This window comes from Eubalaena glacialis, chromosome 4, assembly GCF_028564815.1.
Source record: "Eubalaena glacialis isolate mEubGla1 chromosome 4, mEubGla1.1.hap2.+ XY, whole genome shotgun sequence".
Classification (NCBI taxonomy): domain Eukaryota; kingdom Metazoa; phylum Chordata; class Mammalia; order Artiodactyla; family Balaenidae; genus Eubalaena; species Eubalaena glacialis.
Window position 1 is genome coordinate 157,896,040 of NC_083719.1, and position 22,227 is coordinate 157,918,266.

At 36.3% G+C, this 22,227-nt stretch overlaps 1 protein-coding gene across 1 annotated transcript in view; it reads right to left on the bottom strand.

Annotated features, from left to right (window-relative positions):
* Positions 1–22,227, bottom strand: part of UIMC1 (ubiquitin interaction motif containing 1) — a 142,737-nt gene that overhangs the window by 114,754 nt on the left and 5,756 nt on the right. Inside the window, exon 2 of the mRNA XM_061188509.1 lies at positions 5,212–5,366. Within this exon, the coding sequence (XP_061044492.1) occupies positions 5,212–5,358 (147 nt within the window). The 5' untranslated portion in view covers positions 5,359–5,366. The remainder of the gene's footprint in view (positions 1–5,211; positions 5,367–22,227) is intronic.

Genomic DNA, 22,227 nt, shown 5'->3' on the forward strand with positions numbered 1-22,227 from the left:
TCCAACTGGTTACTGACCCTTATGTGCATCTTTCTTCAGGCAGTGAGGCAGATGATCCAACTGGTATCAAAGAAGTGATTTCATGATATAGCACGCTTTTTGTACTCTCTTACATAAATGTGTTTCTTACAATATGTCTACCGCTTATATCATAAAATAGAAGCTTTTAATAAACAGTTACTATGTACTGCAGACTTATTATGTGTCAGGTACTTTAAATACATCACCTCATTTAATTTCTCTCAAAATTCCTGTGAGGACTTCCCTGGTGGCACAGTGGTTAAGGATCCGCCTGCCAATGCAGGGGACATGGGTTCGATCCCTGGGCCGGAAGATCCCACATGCCACGGAGCAACTAAGCCCATACACCACAACTACTGAGCCTGTGCTCTAGAGCCCGCGAGCCACAACTACTGAGCCCACGTGCCACAACTACTAAAGCCCACGCACCTAGAGTCTGTGCTCCACAAGAGAAGCCACCGCAATGAGAGGCCTGCACACCACAACGAAGAGTAGCCCCCGCTCGCCGCAACTACAGAAAGCCCATGTGAAGCAACGAAGACCCAACGCAGACAAAAATAAAATAAATAAATTTATTAAAAAAAAGATACACGCACCCCTATGTTCATAGCAGCCCTATTCACAATAGCCAAGACATGGAAACAACCTAAATGTCCATCAACAGATGAGTGGAGAAAGGAGATGTGATACATATATACAATGGAATACTACTCAGCCATAAAAAAGAACGAAATAATGCCATTTGCAGCAACGTGGATGCAACTAAAGATTATCATACTGAGTGAAGTAAGTCAGAAAGAGAAAGACAAATACCATATGATATCACTTACATATGGAATCTAAAATACAACACGAACCTATCTATGAAACAGAAACAAAATCACGGACATAGAGAACAGACTGGTGGTTGCCAAAGGGGGAGGGGGTTGGGGGAGGGATGGAGTGGGAGGTTGGGGTTAGCAGATGTAAACTTTTATATATAGAGTGGATAAACAACAAGCTCCTACTGTATAGCACAGAGAACAATATCTGGTATCCTATGATAAACCACAATGGAAAAGAATATTTTTTAAAAAGAATGTATATATACATACATATATAAAAAACTGAATCACTTTTCTGTACGGCAGTAATTAACACAACATTGTAAATCAATTATACTTCAATTTAAAAAAGAAAGGAAGGGAGGGAGGGAGGGAGGGAGGAAGGAAGGAAGGAAGGAAGGAAGGAAGAAAAAAAGTAAGACATTTCCTGGCTTCTTTTGCACCAGAGAACTAGAACGTTTTCTTGAAGAAATACTGAAATAAATAAAACAGCAGCACCAACAAGTAAAACTTAATACAGGTATTTTTTGATAATGTCTACTAATATAAGCCAAGCACTATTGTTAGGTATTTAAGATACAAAATTCCTAACCTCTAGGAAATCATGGTCTAGTGTTAAAGGCAGAAAAACACAGAGGCAGTTTCAAAACAGTGTGACAATCAATACTACAGAAATATAGGTTCTATGAAAGCACAAGAGATGGCCAACTGACCCGTCTTGGAAGATCTGCAAGGACCCCCCCCCAAAGAAACTGACAACTAAGATGAAGAATAAATTAAAGTTAGTGCTGTCAGCAGTGCAAAGAGCAGAAGAAATATCAAGTAATTCATCTAATTTTAAACTCACAGGCCAAAAGAATGACTCTACCAACTACTTTTTTGCATTGTAAGACAAAGTCTTTTTTAAAAATGCACAAAAATACCAAGATACTAAAAGAACATAAAGTAATATTAAAAATTAGTTGGTAGACCAGTTTTATGAACAAATCCTAGTAAACCTTAAAGAACAGAAAATTCCTTTACTATTTAAACTGGTAGAACATTAAAATAATGAAAAGCTTCCTCTATTTTATACCATAAACCTAATCCTAAAATCTGATGAAAAGAATACCAAAAAAAGACAATTACATAAAACAAACGCCACTAGGAATACAGATGCAAACTCATAAATGACATACCAAGAAAGAAAATTCAATATTATGTTAATGTAATACATCATGACCAAGTAAGATTTACTCCAGAAATGCGAAGATGTTCCAAAATTTAAAAATGTATTAATATATAATATTAACTGATAATAGGAGAAAAACTGTATCATCATCTTGCTAAATAATGAAATTTGATTAAACATTTGATTAAACATACATTTCTAAAAATACTAATAGTAAATAAGCAGTTAAAGAATATTTCTGAAACGTAATAAAGAACAGAAATATGAAACGAATAGCAAAACATCAGAATACTTCCACAATTAAATTCAAGATCAAGATAAAGATGTACTCTATCACTGATATCAATCAACATTATTGTGGAGTCTATAGTCAATGCAATAAAACAAGCAAAAAAGTTAATTGTAAACACTAGAAAGGAAAAGAGAAAAATTATCATTATTAGCAGATAAGTGCCTACCTAAAAAACATAAGATAATCAACTGAATATTTATTTCAAAAATATGTTATAGATCAATGGAACAAAATAGAAAACCCAAAAACTAACCTATTTACAGACAAGATTTTTTACAATAAAGGTGAAATTTCAAATCTTTGGAGAAAGGATAGATTGCTGAAAAACATTGGTAGAAGTGCCTAACCACTGAGACTCAAGTTTTTCAATATATATGTACACTGTTTAGAGATACATGTAAATGTGGTAGCAATGTAAAGAAAAGAATGGAAAGATAAATATAGTAGTTACCTCTGTATGTGTGGAAAGAGATGCATTTGGGGAGGGTCCACACTAAGTCAAGAGGGCTTCAAATATGGTGAATATAGGTGTTCAGATTCTTTTTTTTAGACTATGCATTTACATATTATGCACTCTCCTGTACATACAATATATTTGACAATTTTTAAAAATTTAATGAGATAAATCTGTATGTGCTGTTATAGAAAGATCTACAAGTAATATTAAGTGAAAAAGCAAAACATTATGTGTCACATGATTCCTTTCCTGTAAAAGTTTTTATTGATGGTATTCTATATAAAGATTTTTTTTTCTGGAAAAATACAGAAGAAACTGTTACCTTTCATTAAATGTACACTGACTCAGGTGTACAGCCTCATTTTACACCTTCCTATACTGTTTTATTTTCAAACACTTTTGAACTGTTTTTATTCTGTTTTGATTTTTTAACAGGTATGTATATAACTTTTTAATATATCTGTATGTGTATAACTATTTTATTCTTGTCAATATTAAGTTTAGTTATCCAAATAGTAGAATCAATGGATTGTTCTCGTCTTTATACTTTTATATTTTAAAAAAGAACTATTTAGACAAAATCCTAATTAAAAATCAGACTACAAGAAAGTTCCCCCCCAAAAAAACAAATATCCAACAGAAATATGAAAAAATGTTCCATCTTGCTTATTATTAAAAACATACTTCTGATTATCAAGTTGGGAAAAATAAAAAATGTCATAATAGTCTTTGCAGGGAACAAGGAAATTAACACACTGCTGATAAGAATATAAATGAGACTATTCAGACTGTAAAGGTTCTGATAGAGTATACCACATTAAAATTCTAAACTGATTTTGTAGGGATTATGGAGTCAAGGATTTCTAAGCAAGTAAGTACAAAGATCTAAAATTTAAATTCTTAGAAGAAAGCTGGAGTAAGCTAAGTGAAATTTAGAGAGAAAAAACTGAAGGCAGAGAAGCAAGTTAAGAGTCTGCTATAACTCAAATAACAAATGATCAAGAAAAGAAATGAAAAATGGAACAGGAAGGACAGATTTGAGTGTCATTTAAGAGGTTAAACGCTAAAGGATGTGGGACTTCCCTGCTGGTCCAGTGGTAAAGAATCTGCCTCCCAATGCAGGGGATGCGGGTTCAATCCCTGGTCCGGGAACTAAGACCCCACATGCCACAGGGCAACTACTGAGCCTGCACACCTCAACTAGAGAACCGTGTGCCTCAAACTACAGAGCCCATGTGCTCTGGAGCCCGAGAGCCACAACTACAAAGACCAACACGCTCTGGAGCCCACGCGCCACAATCAGAGAGAGAAAACCCTCACACCACAACTAGAGAGAAGCCTGAGCGCCACAACGAAGATCCCGCATGCCACAACAAAGACCCGATGCAGCCAAAAATAAAAATAAATTAAATATAAAAAAAAAAAGAAAAATCATATTAAAAAAGCTAAAGGTTGTGGTGAATGATTAGGTATAAAACATGAGATAGAGGAAAGAGTTAGGGATAATTCTGAGCTTTATAACTTGAGGTAAATGAGTGGTTCTACCATCAAATGAGATAGAAGATAAAGAAGAGCGAGAGGTAAACTTAGAGGAAAAAACTGTGTCTTACTTCACTGCCTTACTGGATGTGACCTATAGACAGGTACAAATCTCCAATTAACAAATGGAATTAGGGAACAAAGGAAAGATGTTAAGATCTATTACAGCACTGTCCACAATGCTTTCTACAATGAAGGAAATGTTGTATACCTGCGCTAACACAGCAGGTACTAGAGGTGACTAGTGCAAGAGAGGAACTGATTTTTCCTTGTATTTAATTTTAATTAATTTAAATTTAAATAGCTACAGGTGACTAGTTGCTACCACATTGGACAGAGTACATCTAGAGACTTAAAAGGCATTTCCATTGTCTTTCTCTCATTTTCCAGACATATGAAAATTAGGATTCACATCTAATTTATTCAAATAGTTTTAAAATATCACCTTCAGTTAATATAAAACTGAGGAACTATGATCCATCCTCAGCCAAACAGTATGATTTCTTTCTTTTAAGTAATTCTTAATTCCATTTACAAATCAAAATGAAGCTAAGTAAAAACTGCATGGTCAGGACTTCCCTGGCGGTCCAGTGGTTAAAACTTCGCTTTCCAATGCAGGGGGTGTGGGCTTGATCCCTGGTCGGGGAGCTAAGATCCCACATGCCTCACAGCCAAGAAACCAAAACATAAAACAGAAGCAATATTGTAACAAATCCAATAAAGACTTTAAAATGGTCCACATCAAAAAAAAAAAAAAACCTTAAAAAAAATTTAAAAATTTTTTTAAAATTAAAAAAAAAAACAAAAAACTGCATGGTGTCATTAAGGTATAGTCTCACAAAACAAACTAGTCATAGATAAGGAGGCCTAGTTTGAGACCTGGAGCTCTACTCTTCATAATACTGACCTCTCCATCACTATCAGATATCACAATGAATGCATCCTCAAGTCTACGCTTCTTCTTCACATTGACAGAACTGGTAGTTTCTATATCTTTCTTCTCCAGGTTCTGAGCTTCAGAGACTTCTTTAACTTTTTTCCTTCTCCGTGGCATCTTTTTGTCTGAAATACAAGAAAAAATAATTTACTTAAAGTATAAGTTTTTTAGATGCTATTTGTAATTTGGTCATGTAAAAAAAAAGATATGCATCTAACAGAAGTAAAACTGGATTTCTGAACTCTTCTACTACTCATTAAGATTTGTATTTTTTCGGGGCTTCCCTGGTGGCGCAGTGGTTGGGAGTCTGCCTGCCGATGCAGGGGACACGGGTTCGAGCCCTGGTCTGGGGGGATCCCACATGCCGCGGAGCAACTAGGCCCGTGGGCCACAGCTACTGAGCCTGCGCGTCTGGAGCCTGTGCTCCGCAACGGGAGAGGCCGCGATGGTGGGAGGCCCGCGCACCGCGATGAAGAGTGGCCCCCGCTTGCCGCGGCTGGAGGAAGCCCTCGCACAGAAACGAAGACCCAACACAGCCAAATAAATAAATAAATAATAATTAAAGGTGCTAATAATTAAAAAAAAAAAAAAAAAGATTTGTATTTTTTCTATAAAGGAAAAAATATATATATAAATATATAAATCTCATCTCTTCAGCGATATTTCAATAGGAAAAATGCAATAATTTATCCTAGTTCTTTAAACATTAACTTAAATAATTGGTTCTCTTGACTGTATACTATTATTTATTTAAAAGTTTTTTTTTTTAATACCAATGCCTCAACCCAATAAAGGACATCTTCAAAATACCCACTGCTAATATCATACTTAAAGGTGAAAGACTAAATGCTTTCCTCTTAGGACAGGAACAAGACAAGAATGTCTGCTTTCATCATTTCTATTGAACATTATACTGGAGGCTCTAGACAGGTCAATTAAGCAAGAAGAAGAAATAAAAGACATCTAAATAGGAAAGGAAGAAGTAAAACTACTGCCTTTTGTAGATGGCATGATCTTGTATTTTAAAAAAAAGAACTAAGAAATCCACTAAAAAACTGTTATAACTAATGAACAAGTTCAGCAAGATTGCTGGATACAAGGTAAATATACAAAAATCAATTATACTGCTATCTACTAGCAATAAATAATCCAAAAATGAAAATTTTAAATTCCATTTTTAATACCATCAAGAATAATAAAATTCTTAAATAATAATAATAAAATTCTTAACAAAATTTAACAAAAGTGCAAGACCTGCAACTGAAAACTTTAAGATATTGTTGAAAGATATAAAAGTTCTAAGTAAATGCAAAGACATCTCATGTTCATGAATTGGAAGACTTGACATTGTTAAGACAGCAATATTCCCCAAATTGCTCTACAGGTACAACATAATCCCTAATACAACTCCTATTGGCTTTTCTGTAGACAAAGACAAGTTGATCTTAAAATCCACATGGAAAAACAGAGGTCCCAGAATAGCCAAAACAATCTTGAAAAAAAGGAACAAAGCTAAAGGACTCACACATCTCAATTTCAAAACTTACTACAAAGCTACATCATCAAGACCATGTGGCACTGGCACAAGAATAGAAATAAAGATAAATGGAATAGAAGAACTATTCATTATGTGAGAGTCAAGAAAACACCCACACGTTTGCTATCAATTGCTTTCGACAAAAGTACCAAGATAATTCAATGGACAAAGTATAAGTCTCTTCAACAAATGGTACGGGGACAACCAGATATCCAAATGCAAAAGAATGAAACTGGACCTCTACCTCACATAATAAAGAACTGCATGAAATAAATGGATCAAAGACCTGAATGAAAGAGCAAAACCTATAAAATTCTTAAGCAAAACATATGCATAAAGCTTTGTCATCTTGGACAGGCAATAGTTTGTTAAATTTGACATCAAAAGCATAAGCAACAATGGGACTTCCCTGGTGGCGCAGTGGTTAAGAATCCACCTGCCAATGCACGGGACATGGGTTCAAGCCCTGGTCCGGGAAGATCCCACATGCCACACAGCAACTAAGCCCATGCGCCACAACTACTGAGCCTGCACTCTAGAGCCCGTGATCCACAACTACTGAGTGCACGTGCAACAACTACTGAAGTCTGCATGCCTAGAGCCCATGCTCTGCAAAAGAGATGCCATCGCAGTGAAGCACACGCACCGCAATGAAGAGCAGCCCCCACTTGCCGCAACTAGAGAAAGCCCTCACACAGAAACGAAGACCCAACACAGCCAAAAATAAATTAATTAATTAATTTTTAAAAAAAAAACCTTTGTGCTCCAAACCATAATATTAAGAAAAGTTTAAAAAAATAATAAAGAATGGGGAAAATATTTGCAAAACATCTATGTAATAAAGGAACTGTATACAGAATATATAAAGAACTCTTGCAACTCAACAGTAAAAGGGCAAATAAACCGACTATAAAATGGGCAAAGAATATGAACACACATTTCTCCAAAGAAGATATATAAATGACCAGTAAGCACATGAAAAGGTGGTCAACATAATTAGTCATCAGGCAAATGCAAAGCCCACTAATGATCGCTATAAAAAAAATAATGGAAAATAACAAGTGCTGACGAGGATACGGAGAAATTGGAATCCTAGTATATTGTTGATGGGAATGTAAAATGGTGCAGTCACTGTGGGGGAAAAAAAGAAGGAATGAAGTATTGATACAGGCTACAACATGAATAAACCTTGAAAACACGTTTAGTCAAAGAAGGCAGTCACAAAATCCCACATATTATATGATTTCACTTATATGAAACATCCAGAAGAGCAAATCTATAAACATAGAAAGTAGATTACTGGTTGTCAAGGACGGGGGGATTGGAAGAGTTGAAGAGTAACCACTAAGGGGCAGAGAGATTTCTTTTTTGAGGTGATAAAATGTTTTAAAATTCTATACTTTTCAACTGTATATTTTTTAATTGAAAATATAATTGATGTACAATATTATGTTATTTTCAGGTATATTAGATAGTGATTTGACATTTGCATACATTATGAAATGACCACCATAGTAAGTCTAGTAACTCATCTGCCCCCATACAAAACTATTAAAATATTACTGACCATATTCCTTATGCTATTACATCCTCATGGCTTATTTATTTTATAACTAGAGATTTGTACCTCAATCCCTTTCATCCATTTTGCCCCATCTCCAATCCCCCTCCCCTTTGGCAACCACCAGTTTATTCTCTGTATCTATGAGTCTGTTTTGTTTTTTAGATTCCACATATAAATGAGATCACACATCTGTACTTGTCTTTTTCTGTCAGACTTATTTCACTTAGCATAATACCCTCTAGATCTATCTATGCTATTCCAAATGGCAACATTTCATTTTTTTATGGCTCAGTAATATTTCACTGTGTGTGTGTGTGTGTGTGTGTGTGTGTGTGTGTACGACTTCTTCTTTATCCACTAACCTATCAATGGACATTTAGGTTGCTTCCATATTTTGGTTACTGTAACTAATGCTTCAATTAACACTGGTGTGCATATATCTTTTCAAATTAGTGTTTTTGTTTTCTTCGGGGAAATACTCGGAAGTGAAATTGCTGGATCATACGGCAGTTCTGTTTTTTAATTTCAATTGTATAGTTTAAGTGGGTGGATTATATGATAAGTGAATCATATCTCAAAGTTGTGGTTTTTTTTTATTTTAAGAAAACAGCAAATGTTGTCAAGGATGTGGAGAAATTTTTATAAATTTATTTATTTATTTATTTATTGGCTGCATTGGGTCTTTGTTGCTGCATGAGGGCTTTCTCTAGTTGCAGCAAGCAGGGGCTACTCTTCATTGCGGTGCACACGCTTCTCATTGTGGCGGCTTCTCTTGTTGCGGAGCACCGGCTCTAGGCATGTGGGCTTCAGTAGTTGTGGCACACGGGCTCGGGAGCTGTGGCTCACAGGCTCTAGAGCACAGGCTCAGTAGTTGTGGCACATGGGCTTAGTTGCTCCGCAGCATGTGGGATCTTCCCGGACCAGGGCTCGAACCCGTGTCCCCTGCGTTGGCAGGCATATTCTTAACCACTGCACCACCAGGGAAGTCCCAAGGATGCAGAGAAATTAAAACTTTCATCCACTGTGAGAATATAAAATTCTACAGCTGCTGTGGAAAATAGCTTGGCAATTCCTCAAAAAGTTAAAATACACTTAGCAATTCTACTCCCAGGTAAACACCCAAGAAAATTAAAAAGTATTCAAAAAAAAACTTGTACTTAAATGTTCATAACAGCCTTAATCGTAATAGCCAAAAACTGTAAATAACCCAAATGAGGAAAGGATACACAAAATGTGGGACATCCATAAAATGGAATATTGGTCAGCCTTAAAAAGGAATAAAGTACTGATACATGCTACAACATGGGTAAACCTTGAAAACATTATGTTAAATGAAAGCAGCCAGACACAAAAGCCCACATATTGTATGATTCTGTCTATATGAAACATCCTGAATAGACAAATCTACAGAGACAGAAAGCAGATTAAGACTGCTAGAAGTTGGAGGAGAGAGAAATATAGAGTGACTACTTAATGACTATAGGGTTTCTTTTTGGGGTGATGAAAATGTTTAAAATTAGAAAGTGATGATAGCTGCACAACATTTTGAATGTGCGAAAAGCTATTAAATTTACACTTGAAAATGACTAAAATGTTGGATTTTATGTTCTATGAATTCTACCTAAATTAAAAAAAAAACCTCCCCAGATGATTTTACATTATAACCAAAGCAGAGACTCAATGACTTAAATAGTCACTGATTTAAAAAGAACAACCTTAGGACTTCCCTGGTGGCGCAGTGGTTAAGAATCCACCTGCCAACGCAGGGGACACGGGTTCGAGCCCTGGTCCGGGAAGACCCACATGCCACAGAGCAACTAAGCCCGTGTGCCACAACTACTGAGCCTGAGTGCCACAACTACTGAAGCCTGCGGGCCTAGAGCCCATGCTCCGCAACAAGAGAAGCCACTGCAATGAGAAGCCCACGCACCACAACAAAGAGTTGCCCCCACTCGCCACAACTAGAGAAAGCCTGTGCACAGCAACGAAGACCCAACACAGCCAATAAATAAATAAATAAATAAATAAATTTATTTTTTAAAAAAAAAAGAACCACCTTAGGGACTTCCCTGGTGACGTAGTGGATATGACTCCATGCTCCCAATGCAGCGGGCCCGGGTTTGATCCCTGGTCAGGGAACTAGGTCCCACATGCATGCTGCAACTAAGAGTTCGCATGCCACAGCTAAGGAGCCCGCCTGCCGCAACTAAGACCCAACGCAACCAAATTAATTATTATTTTTTTTAAGGCAAAGCAATTTTAAAAAAAATAAATAAAAAGAACAACCTTAACTGTGTTACAAACTTCTCAAATTGTTTAATCATGCAATTACTCCTAAGGGAAATGTTACATCTTATTATCAAAAAAAGTCTGTACAATCCTAGTATTAAGGGAGGATGGTAATAAAATGTACACCCGAACACTTCCAATCCAGAGTCATTCACAAAATCATTCCCTATCATAAGAATGGAAGCTAAACACAAACAAATTTCTATTCTTAATGCATATTTTTAAATGACTTAAGTCTTGAAGAAATATAAGAAATCACACAGAAAAGAAGAAAATATTAAGCTAATAGATAAATTTTTTACTGTAGTATATAGATGATTTACAATAGTGTGTTGGTTCCAGGTGTACAGCAAGGTGATTCAGTTTTTTTCTTCAGATTACTTTCCCTTACAGGTTATTATAAGATACCAAATATTGTTGTTCCCTGTGTTATACAGTAAATCCTTGCTGCTTATCCATTTTATGTATAGTAGTTTGTATCTTTTAATCCCCTACTCCTAATTTATCCCTCCCCACCCTTCCCTTCCCCCATTGGTAACCGTAAGTTTGTTTTCTATGTCTGTAAGCCTGTTTCTGTTTTATATACAGATGCATTTGTATTATTTTTTAGATTCCACATATAAGTATTAATATACTTGTCTTTCTGTCTGACTTCATTTAGTATGATAATCTCTAGGGCCATCCATGTTGCTGCAAATGGCATTATTTCATTCATTTTCATGGCTGAGTAATATTCCATTTTACACACACACACACACACACACACACACACACACACACACATCTTCTTAAACCAATCATCTATTGATGGGCTTCTAGGTTGTTTCCATGTCTTGGCTATTGTAAATAGTGCTGTTATGACATTGGGGTGTCTGTATCTTCTCAATTTAGAGGTTTTGTTTTTTGTTTTTTGTTTTATATAGCAGGTCAAATTAGAGTTTTCATCTTTTCTGGATATATGCCTAGGAGTAGGATTACTGGATCATATATCTCTACTTTTACTTTTTTAAGGAACCTCCATACTGTTTTCCATAGTGGCTGCATCAATTTACATTCCCACCAACAGTGTAAAAGGGTTCCCTTTTCTCCACACTCTCTCCAGCATTTGTTATTTGTAGACTTTTTGACAGTCATTCTGACCAGCGTGAGGAACCACAAGATCTGAGGTATGCCTGTATATGAAATTCTAGAAAAGACTAATATAATCAATAGTGAAAAGAAAACAAACAAGTAATTGCCTCAGGGCAGACTGGGGGAGAGAGAGAAATGACTGACAACAAGCACAAGGGTACCTCCTGAGATAAGTGTTCTGTATCTTGATTATGGTGGTGGTTACACAGGTGGATACCTTGACTAAAATTCAACCATGGACTTCCAATTACTTGTCATGACAAATGAAGAGATTAATAAATCTTTTCTCAAGAATAAACTTAAAAAGCTGACAAAATAGTCAAAAACAACTATTTCAGCTTGGAAACTGACCAAAAGCATACAACAAAATTAAAAATATTTATTCACGAAAACTGTTTAACTTTGGGTAAGAATACCATGAGTCTCTGCAATTCATACCAAGAGCTTCTCCCATATACCCTCCTCCCCTAGATCTATGCACCCAGGAAGGGCAGGACATGCTTATCAACAATTTCACTCTCACAGTTGGAAGGAACTCACTAGGTTGGAACATTTTTAGTCATTCTTACTGGTCAATAGCCTGTGGCTGGGTCCTATATGAGGCAAGCAACAAACCAAAGAACGAGTCAAAGTTTTATCAGGAAATTCCAAGAAGTGAGACAGCCATAAGAGGATTCATAAACTCTCCAAATATCCCAGATTAATGGAAGGCTGTGTACATGCACACAGAGATCACAGCAGACCCAAGCTTCCTACATAACCCTGGAAGCAGGATGGTGTGCACACAGAGAAGAAATTTGAGAGTCCTTGAGGAAAGTAAAAGCTCGGGTAAACTTGAAAGCTAGTACTCATGTTCCATCCTATACAGAACTAAGACATCATCTTTGATTCCCTTTCCCTCATTTTCATATCCAATTCATCCTCATGTCCTATTGATTTCACCTCCTATATTTCTCTTTAACCTATCCACTTCTGTCCATTTCCACTACCACCCTAGTCTAAGCTACCAACAAATCGCATATGCACAATTTTAACAGCCTCTTACCTGGGTCCCTTACTTTTACTCTTGCCCCCATCCAATCGAATCTACACACTGAATCTTTTACCTTTACAATGCTGGTGAGAATGTAAAATGGTACAACAGCTCTGCAAAGAGTTCTGCAGTTTCTTTTAAAACTGAACATTCAACTATCACATAACCCAATAATTGTACCCCTGGGTGTTTATCCCAGAGAAACAAAAACTTATGTTTACAAAAAACCTTGTACACAAATGTTCATAGCAGCTTTATTTGTAATAACCAAACCCAGGAATCAGTCCAAAGTCCTTCAATAGGTGAGTGGCTAAACAAACTGTGGTACATATATACTATGAAACATAATCAGCAATGAAAAGGAATGAACTACTGATATATGCAACAACTTGGTTGACTCTCAAGGGAATTGTGTTGAGCAAAAAAAGCCCAACCCCAAATGTGTATTATTCCATTTATAAAACATTTTTGAAATGACAAAATTTTAGAAATGAAAACAGGGTAGTGGTTGCCAAGGGTTAGGAACAGGAGAGGGAAAATACAGGAAGGAGGTGGGTTTGGTTAGAAAAGGGATCCTGTGGTGCTGGAACTGTTCTGTTTCTCGACTACGGTGGTCAATACATGAACCTACACAGGTGATAAAATTGTAAAAATTAATACAAACACACAGAAACACATAAATGAGTACAAGTAAAATGGGGGAAATCTAAACAATCAGTGGGTTATATCAATGTCAGTATCATGGTTGTGTTATTAAGGGATACTTTGGGATTCCAGTTCAAGACGGTGATGTAGCAGGATCCTAAACTCACCTCCTCCCATAGACACACCACATCTACAGCTACATACAGAACAATTTACTTCGGGGAAAAAAAATATATATATATATATATATATATATATATATATATATATAGCTGAGCAACTCCTACACATCAGGCAAACAAGAGAAAACTTACTTCAAAGTGGGCAGGAGAGGCCGGGACACAATCTCGCCATAAATCCCACACCCAGTGTAGCGACCCACAATCAGGAAGGAACGCAAAACCCCAATCTTCTCCCTGAGGAGTGAAGGGTTTAAACCCCACATCTGGCAGCCCAACTTTTAAGACTTGCACCTGAGAGACAACCCCCAATACATCTAGCTTTGAAAGCCAACAGGGCTTGCATTCATGAAACCCACAAGGTTTCATGAGAAACAGTTCTCAAAGGGCTCACACACACAGACTTAACCACCAAGGACTTAGCAAAGAAGCAGCCAACTGCAAAACGACTTTCTGTGAAAGACGCTTACTTGCTTATCATAAAGCACTGGCCTGAAGGGCAGGGATCTAACTTAACACACATCTAAGTGCCTGCTGAAATATTACTCAAAGACAAAGGCTGGCGGGTGACATCTTTGCACTCTTCCTCTGCCTTGCTCCAGCTTGCCAGTATCTCCCAGAATAGAGTTTATACCCTCATATGATGCCCTGATTTTTGCAGCTGCCACCAGGGGACACCTCTAGATTGCCAGACTCTGGTGGCCAACGAGGCTTATGCTCAGAGTCCCACAGGACTGCATCTATCTGCATACTTTAAAAGCCGCTGCCTAAGCGTCTGGCTTCCAATCAGCCTTTAACTTAGGGACTGAATTCTTCCCCTTTGGGATACTGACAGGTCTTGGCATACCCTAAACTACTGAGAGCCAAAAAAATTAAGTAGGCTGGACTTCTCTGGTGGCACAGTGGTTAAGAATCTCCCTGCCAATGCAGGGGACACGGGTTCGAGCCCTGGTCCAGGAAGATCCCACAGGCCGCGGAGCAACTAAGCCCGTGCACCACAACTACTGAGCCTGCGAGCTGCAACTACTGAGCCCACGTGCCACAATTAATGAAGCCCACGCACCTAGAGCCTGTGCTCCACAACAAGAGAAGCCACCACAATGAAAAGCCAGTGAACCGCAAGGAAGAGTAGCCCCCGCTCGCTGCAACTAGAGAAAGCCCACACACAGTGACAAAGACCCAACACAGCCAAAATATAAATAAATAAATTTTTTTAAAAACAGTAATTTGTTAAAAGATGCACAAGATTAAAAGATGTAAATTGTGACCTCAAAACATAAAATGTTGTGGGGAGGAGGAAAAATATAAAGCTTTATAAAGTGTTCAAACTTAAGTTGTTATCAACTTAAAACAGACTCCCCTAAGTTATTTTATGTAAGCCTCATGATAACCACAAAGCAAAAATCTATAGAAGACACACAAAAAATAAAGAGAAGGGAATCTAAGCATACCACTATAGCAAATCATCAAATCACAAAAGAAAAGAGCAAGAGAAGAAAGGAACGGAGGAATTATAAAACAGCCAGAAAACAACTAACAAAATGGCCATAAGTACACAGCTATCAATAATTACTTTAAATGTAAATGGACTAACTTATCCAATCAAAAGACTGAGAGTGGTTGAATGGATTAAAAAAAAAAAAAAAAAAAAAGACCCATCTATATACTGCCTACAAGAGATTCACTTCAGATGTAAGGACACCCACAGACTGAAAGTGAAGGTATGGAGAAAAAGATATTCCATGCAAATGGAAACCAAAAGAAAGCTGGGGCAGCTATGGTTATAGCAGACAAAATAGACTTTATAAGACAAAGACTGTAATAAGAGACAAAGTTCACAGCAGAAATAAATGAAGCAAGGACTAAAAACACAACGGAAAAAAATCAGTGGAAGTAAGAGCTGGTTCTTTAAAAGATAAACAAAACTGACAAACTTTTAGCTAGACTAAGAAAATGAGAGGGCTCAAATAAAATCAGAAATGATAGAGGAGACATTACAACTGATACCACAGAAATACAAAGGATCATAAAAGACTGCTATGAACAACTAACTATATGCCAACAACTTGGACATCATCAAAGAAATGGATAAATTCCTAGAAACATACAACATACCAGATTGAATCATTAAGAAATACAAAATCTAGGGACTTCCCTGGTGGTCCAGTGGGTAAGACTCCATGCTCCCAATGCAGGGGGCCTGGGTTTGATCCCTGGTCAGGGAACTAGATCCCACATGCCTGCCACAACTAAGAGTTCACATGCCACAACCAAGATCCTGCATGCCGCAGTTAAAGATCCTGCAGGCCAAAGCTAAACACGCTGCAGTGAAGATCCCAAGTGCCACAACTAAGACCCGGCACAGCCAGAATAAACAGTAAATAAAATTTAAAAATATTTAAAAAAAGAAAAGGAAAAAGTATTTATTAAAAAAATATACAAAATCTGAACAGACCAATTACTAGTAAGGCAATTCAATCACTAATCAAAAACCTCCCAACAAACAAAAGTCCAGGGCCAGATAGATGGCTTCACTGGTGAATCCTACCAAACATTTAAAGAGGAACTCAACACCAATCCTTCTCAACATCTTCCAAAAAACAGAAGAGGAGAGAACACTTCCAAACTCATTTTACAAGGCCAGCATCACCCTGATAACAAAACCAGACAAGGATCCCACAAGAAAAGAAAATTACAGGCCTATATCCCTGATGAATATAGATGCAAAAATCTTCAACCAAATATTAGCAAACTGAATTCAATACACTGAAAGGATCATACACCATGATGAAATAGGGTTTAGTCCAGGCATGCAAGGATGATTCAACATCTGCAAGTCAACGTGATAAACCACATTAGCAAAATGAAGGATAAAAATCATATGATCATCTCGAAAGATGCAGAAAATGCATGTGACAAAATTCAACATCCATTTATGATAAAAACTCTCAACAAAGTAGGTAATGAGGAAACATATCTCACCATAATAAAGAACATATATGACAAGTCCACAGCCAACATCATACTCAACAGTGAAAACGTGAAAGCTTTTCTTCTAAGATCAGGACCAAGACAAGGATGCCAACTCTTACCACTTTTATTCAACATTAAAGTCCTGGCAAGAATAATTAAGTAGATGGAGTTGCCAGGGGCTTGGGAGAGAGAGAGATGGGGGGAGTTATTGTTTAATGGTACAGCATTTCACTTTGGGAAGATGAAGAATGTTCTGGAGATGGATGGTGGTAATGGTTGCACAAGAATGTGAATGTACTTAATACCAATGAACTGTACACTTAAAATGGTTAAAATGGTAAATTTTGTTATGTATATTTTATCACAATTTTTTTTAAAGCAAAGGCTTATATTTACATACCCTCATTGAAAAATCTCCAAGACACATATCAATAAATGAAAAAAAGAAACAGAACAGTAAATAAAGCATGATATCTTTTGTGTAAAAGAAAAAAAAAGAAATGGCATTGATAAATTTTTATCAGGCCATCAAAAATAGAAATAATTCAGTTTACAACCTTCAACCATGACTCTAGTCCAAAAGTAATTTTTAGGAAAAATTTTCTGTTAACTAAAAAACTGAATTTAAAAAGTCTTTCTTAGGTAATTTGTTCAAGTAGCTTAAGGTTTAGTAATTTTTCTAAATACTTTTCCACCTTAAGAAAAAGAAGCAGGATTTATATTAAGGAAACCAAATGATAGTCAGCATTGTACTCAACACTAAAGAAGAAACCACAATTTTGTCTCTCATAACTTGCTACCTCTCCTGGGTCCCACAGTCAGCCATTTCGAGGGGAATCTCTAAAAACCCCTAACCCTGGGAAAATACACTTGCTGTGTACTTCTTGCTCCCAGCTATCATGGTAAGATTCCTGACCTCATACCTGACAGAATGGCTATCATCAAAAAGACCACAAATAACAAATGTTGGCAAGAAAGTGGAGAAAAGGGAACCCTCGTACACTGTTGATGAGGCTGTAAATTGGTGCAGCCACTGTGGAAAACAGTATGGAGGTTTCTCAGAAAACTAAAAATAGAACCGCCATATGATCCAGCAATCCCACTCCTGCATGTATATCTGAAGAAAACGAAAACACTAATTCAAAAAGATACATGCACTGCAACGCTCACAGCGGCATTATTTACAATAGCCAAGATATGGAAGCAACCTAAAAGGTTCACTGACAGACTAATGTATAAAGAAGATGTGGCATACATATACAATAGAACACTATTCAGCCATAAAAAAAAAAAAAGAAATTTTAACATTTGCAACAACATGAATGGACCTGGGAAAATATTATACTAAGTTAAGTAAGTCAGACAGAGAAAGACAAATACTGCATGTTATCACTTATATGTGGAATCTAAAAAATAAAACTAGTGAATATAACAAAAAAGAAACAGACTCACAGACAGTGAACAAACTAGTGGTTACCAGTGGGGAGAGGGAAGAGGGAGGGGCAAGACAGGGGTAGGGGATTAAGAGGTACAAACTACTATTTAGAAAATAAATAAGTTACAAGAACATATTGTACAGCACAGGGAATACAGCCAATAGTTTGTAATAACTGTAAATGGAGTATAATCTACAAAAATTTTGTATCACTGTTTTGTACACCTGAAAGTAATATAATTTTGTAAATCAATCACACCTCAATGAAAAAAATAAATAAATTCAAATTTTAATATTAATTAATTTTTAAAAGATAAGATTCCTGGAGAAACTCAAATATCAAGCCAACTACTTTTTCACTGATCCTTTCTAAGGCACTTCTGCCTTCAACTCTTTCCCAATAAGCTCCTCCCAAACATTCTTATATCAATATTTAAGTTCTTTCAAGATCCACTCTATTCCCTTGCTACAAGCATTATCAAGACTTCGTAAGCCTAAAAATAACCAATCTTAGTAACAATAAAATTACCTCTACTCTGCTTTATCATCAAATTTTTTATTCAGGTCTCTATACATTGACACAGAATAATTTCCAAACCAATTATTAATTTAAAAAACAAGATTCAGAACCGCATGTTTGGAATGATATTATTTGTATAAAGTAAAACACACACACACAGCTTTCTGCTTTAAAATTCATCTGGTAGAATATACAAGAAACTGCCAAGAATGTGAGAGGGAATTTGAAGGACAGAATAGGGAAAGAGATTTTCTCTACTGTTTGGATTTTGAACCATGTGCAAATATTACTTTTGTTTTTCTTTAGCAAACTTGTAAACTCTGGAAATAATTTGAAGTTTTGACATTAATTCTAAAGAGCATATTCCATATCCACTGCCTTCACTTATCACCCTCTTCTCTCTTTCATATGCTATAATATTCTGAATCTGCTTTCCCTTTAAGATCATGAAAGATCTCCTCGCCACCAAATCGACATGCCTCTCCTCAGCTTTCATTCCACTAGCGATTTTGGCGAACCCCTTCTTTATGATACTGTAACTTAGTGTTTGTGACACTGCTCAAATGAGTTTTCCTCCTAGTTCTGACCTTTCCTTTTCTGCCTCTTCTTTCCATTCCTCTCACCTAAATAAAAGTATTTACCAGTATTCTGTACTCATCTCTTTCTGTCTCTACTCTGTCACTTTGCAGTGGCATTCACTCTTGGGCTTTCAATTACAAACTCAATTCAAATGACTACAGGATGTACAACTGCACCTACACCTTTCAGCTCATCTCTAGTCCTACCATTTCTAATTTGCTGTGAAATTCTACTAAACATTTGAAGAATTATCAATCTTTCACAAACTCTTCAAAAAAAATAGAAGAGGGGGAATACTTTCCAGTTCATTCTATGTGACCAGTACTACCCTGATACCAAAACCAGACATGGACAACTGAAAAAAAAAAAAGAAACCAATATCTCATATGAATATAGATGTAAAAATCCTCAACAAAATACTAGCAAACCAAAACCAGTATAACAAGGATCATACTCCATGACCAAGTAAGATGCATCAAAAGAATGCAAGGTTGGTTTAAGATCTGAAAATCAATTAATTATACCATATCAACAGATTAAAGGACAAACACCACATAATTTATACACAGAAAGAGCATTTGACAAAATTCAACACCATTTCATAATAAAAACACTCAATAAACTAGGAATAGATGGGAACTTCCTCAACCTGATAAAAGGTATCTACAGAAAAAATCCACAGTTAATATTAGACTTGATGGTAAAAGAATGGAAGTTCTCCCCTTAGATCAGGTACAAGACAAGGATGTCCACTCTCAGCACTTCTATTCAACATTGTGCTGGAGGTTCTAGTCAGGGCAACTAGGCAAGAAAAAGACAAGGCAACCAGATTAGAAAGAAAGATGTAAAACTATATCTTAAGATGCAATGATCTTTTAAGTAGAAAATTCTAAGGAATCCACTAAAAAACTATCAAACTAATAAAGTTCAGCAAGGTTACAGAATACAAGATCAATAAGCAAAAATAAATTGTATTTCTATACATTCATCTGAACAATCTGAAAATAAAATTTTTTTAAAATTCCATTTATGAAAGCATCACAAGGAATAAAATACTTAGACATAACTTAAACAAAAGACATGCAAAACTTATACTCTAAAAACTACAAAACATTTTTGAGAGAAAATAAAGATGATCTAAATAAATGGAAAGAGGGACTTCCTTCATGGTCCAGTGCCTAAGACTCCGCACTCCCAATGCAGGGGGCCCGGGTTTAGGGAACTAGATCCCACATGCCACAATTAAGAGTTCGCACGCTGCAACTAAATATCCCACATTCCGCAACTAAGACCCAGCACAGCCAAATAAATAAATATTTTAATAAGTAAATGAATGGACAGACATTCCATGTTCAAGGACCGAAAGACAATATTAAAATGGCAATACTCCTCAAATTGACATACAGATTCAAAGCAATCCCTAATAAAATCCTGGTTGATTTTTTGGTGAAAATTGACAAGCTGATCCTAAAATTCACATGGAAATCCAAGGGTCCCAAAATAATCAAAACTATCTTGGAAAAAAAAAAGTTGGAGGACTAACACTTCCTGATTTCAAAATCTACTATACAGCTACAGTAATCAAGATAGTGTGGCACTGGCATAAGAATGAACATATAGATCAATGGGACAGAATTGAGAGTCCAGAAGTATATAGTCACGTTTACAGTCAACTGATTTTCAACAACAGTGCCAAGACCATTCAATAGGCAAAGAATCGTCTTTCCAACACATGGTGCTGGGAAAACTGTACAGCCAGATGCAAAAGAATGAAACTTGACCCCTACCTCACACTATACAAAAATTAACTCAAAATAGATCAAAGACTTAACTGTAGGAGCTAGAACTATAAAACTCATAGAAGAAAACATATGCATAAATTTTTATGAGCTTGAATTAGATAATGGTTTCTTAGATATGACATCAAAAGCACAAGCAACAAAAGAAAAACTAGATAAACTGGACATCAAAAATTAAGAACTTTTGTGCTTCAAGACACTATCAAGAAAGCAAAGGGACAGCCCCCAGAACTGGAGACAATTCTTACAAATCACATATGTGATAAGGGACTTGTACTTAGAACATATTTTTTAAACTTTTATAACTCAAAAATAAAAAGACAAATAACGCAATAAAAATTAGCCAGAGTGGTGCTGGGAAAACTGGACAGCTACATGTAAAAGAATGAAATTAGAACACTCCTTAACACCATACACAAAAATAAAACTCAAAATGGATTAAAGACCTAAATGTAAGGCTGGACACTATAAAGCTCTTAGAGGAAAACACAGGCAGAACAATCTCTGACATAAATCACAGCAAGATCTTTTTTAAAAGACCCACCTCCTAGACTAATGAAAATAAAAACAAAAATAAACAATGGGACCTAATTAAACTTAAAAGCTTTTGCACATAAAAGGAAACTATAACAAAATGAAAAGCCAACCCTCAGAATGAGAGAAAATATTTGCCAACAAAGCAATTGACAAGGGATTAATCTCCAAAATATAAAAAGAGCACATGCAGCTCAATATCAAAAATACAAACAACCCAATCAAAACATGGACGGAAGACCTAAATAGACATTTCTCCAAAGAAGACATACAGGTGGCCAATAAACACATGAAAAGATGCCCAACATCACTGATTATTAGAGAAATGCAAATCAAAACTACAATGAGGTATCACCTCACACCGGTCAGAAGGGCCATCATCAAAAAAATATACAAACAATAAATACTGGAGAGGGTGTGGAGAAAAGGAAACCCTCTTGCACTGTTGGTGGGAATGTAAATTGATACAGACACTATGGAGAACAGCATGGAGGTTCCTTAAAAAACTAAAAACAGAACTGCCATATGACCCAGCAATCCCACTCCTGGGCATATACCTGGAGAAAACCATAATTCAAAAAGATACATGCACCCCAATGTTCACTGCAGCACTATTTACAATAGTCAGGACATGGAGCAAACCTAAATGTCCATCGACAGAAAAATGGATAAAGAAGATGTGGTACATATATACAGCAGAATATTAGCCATAAAAAGGAATGAAATTGTGCAATCTGCAGAGACGTGGATGGACCCAGAGACTGTCAT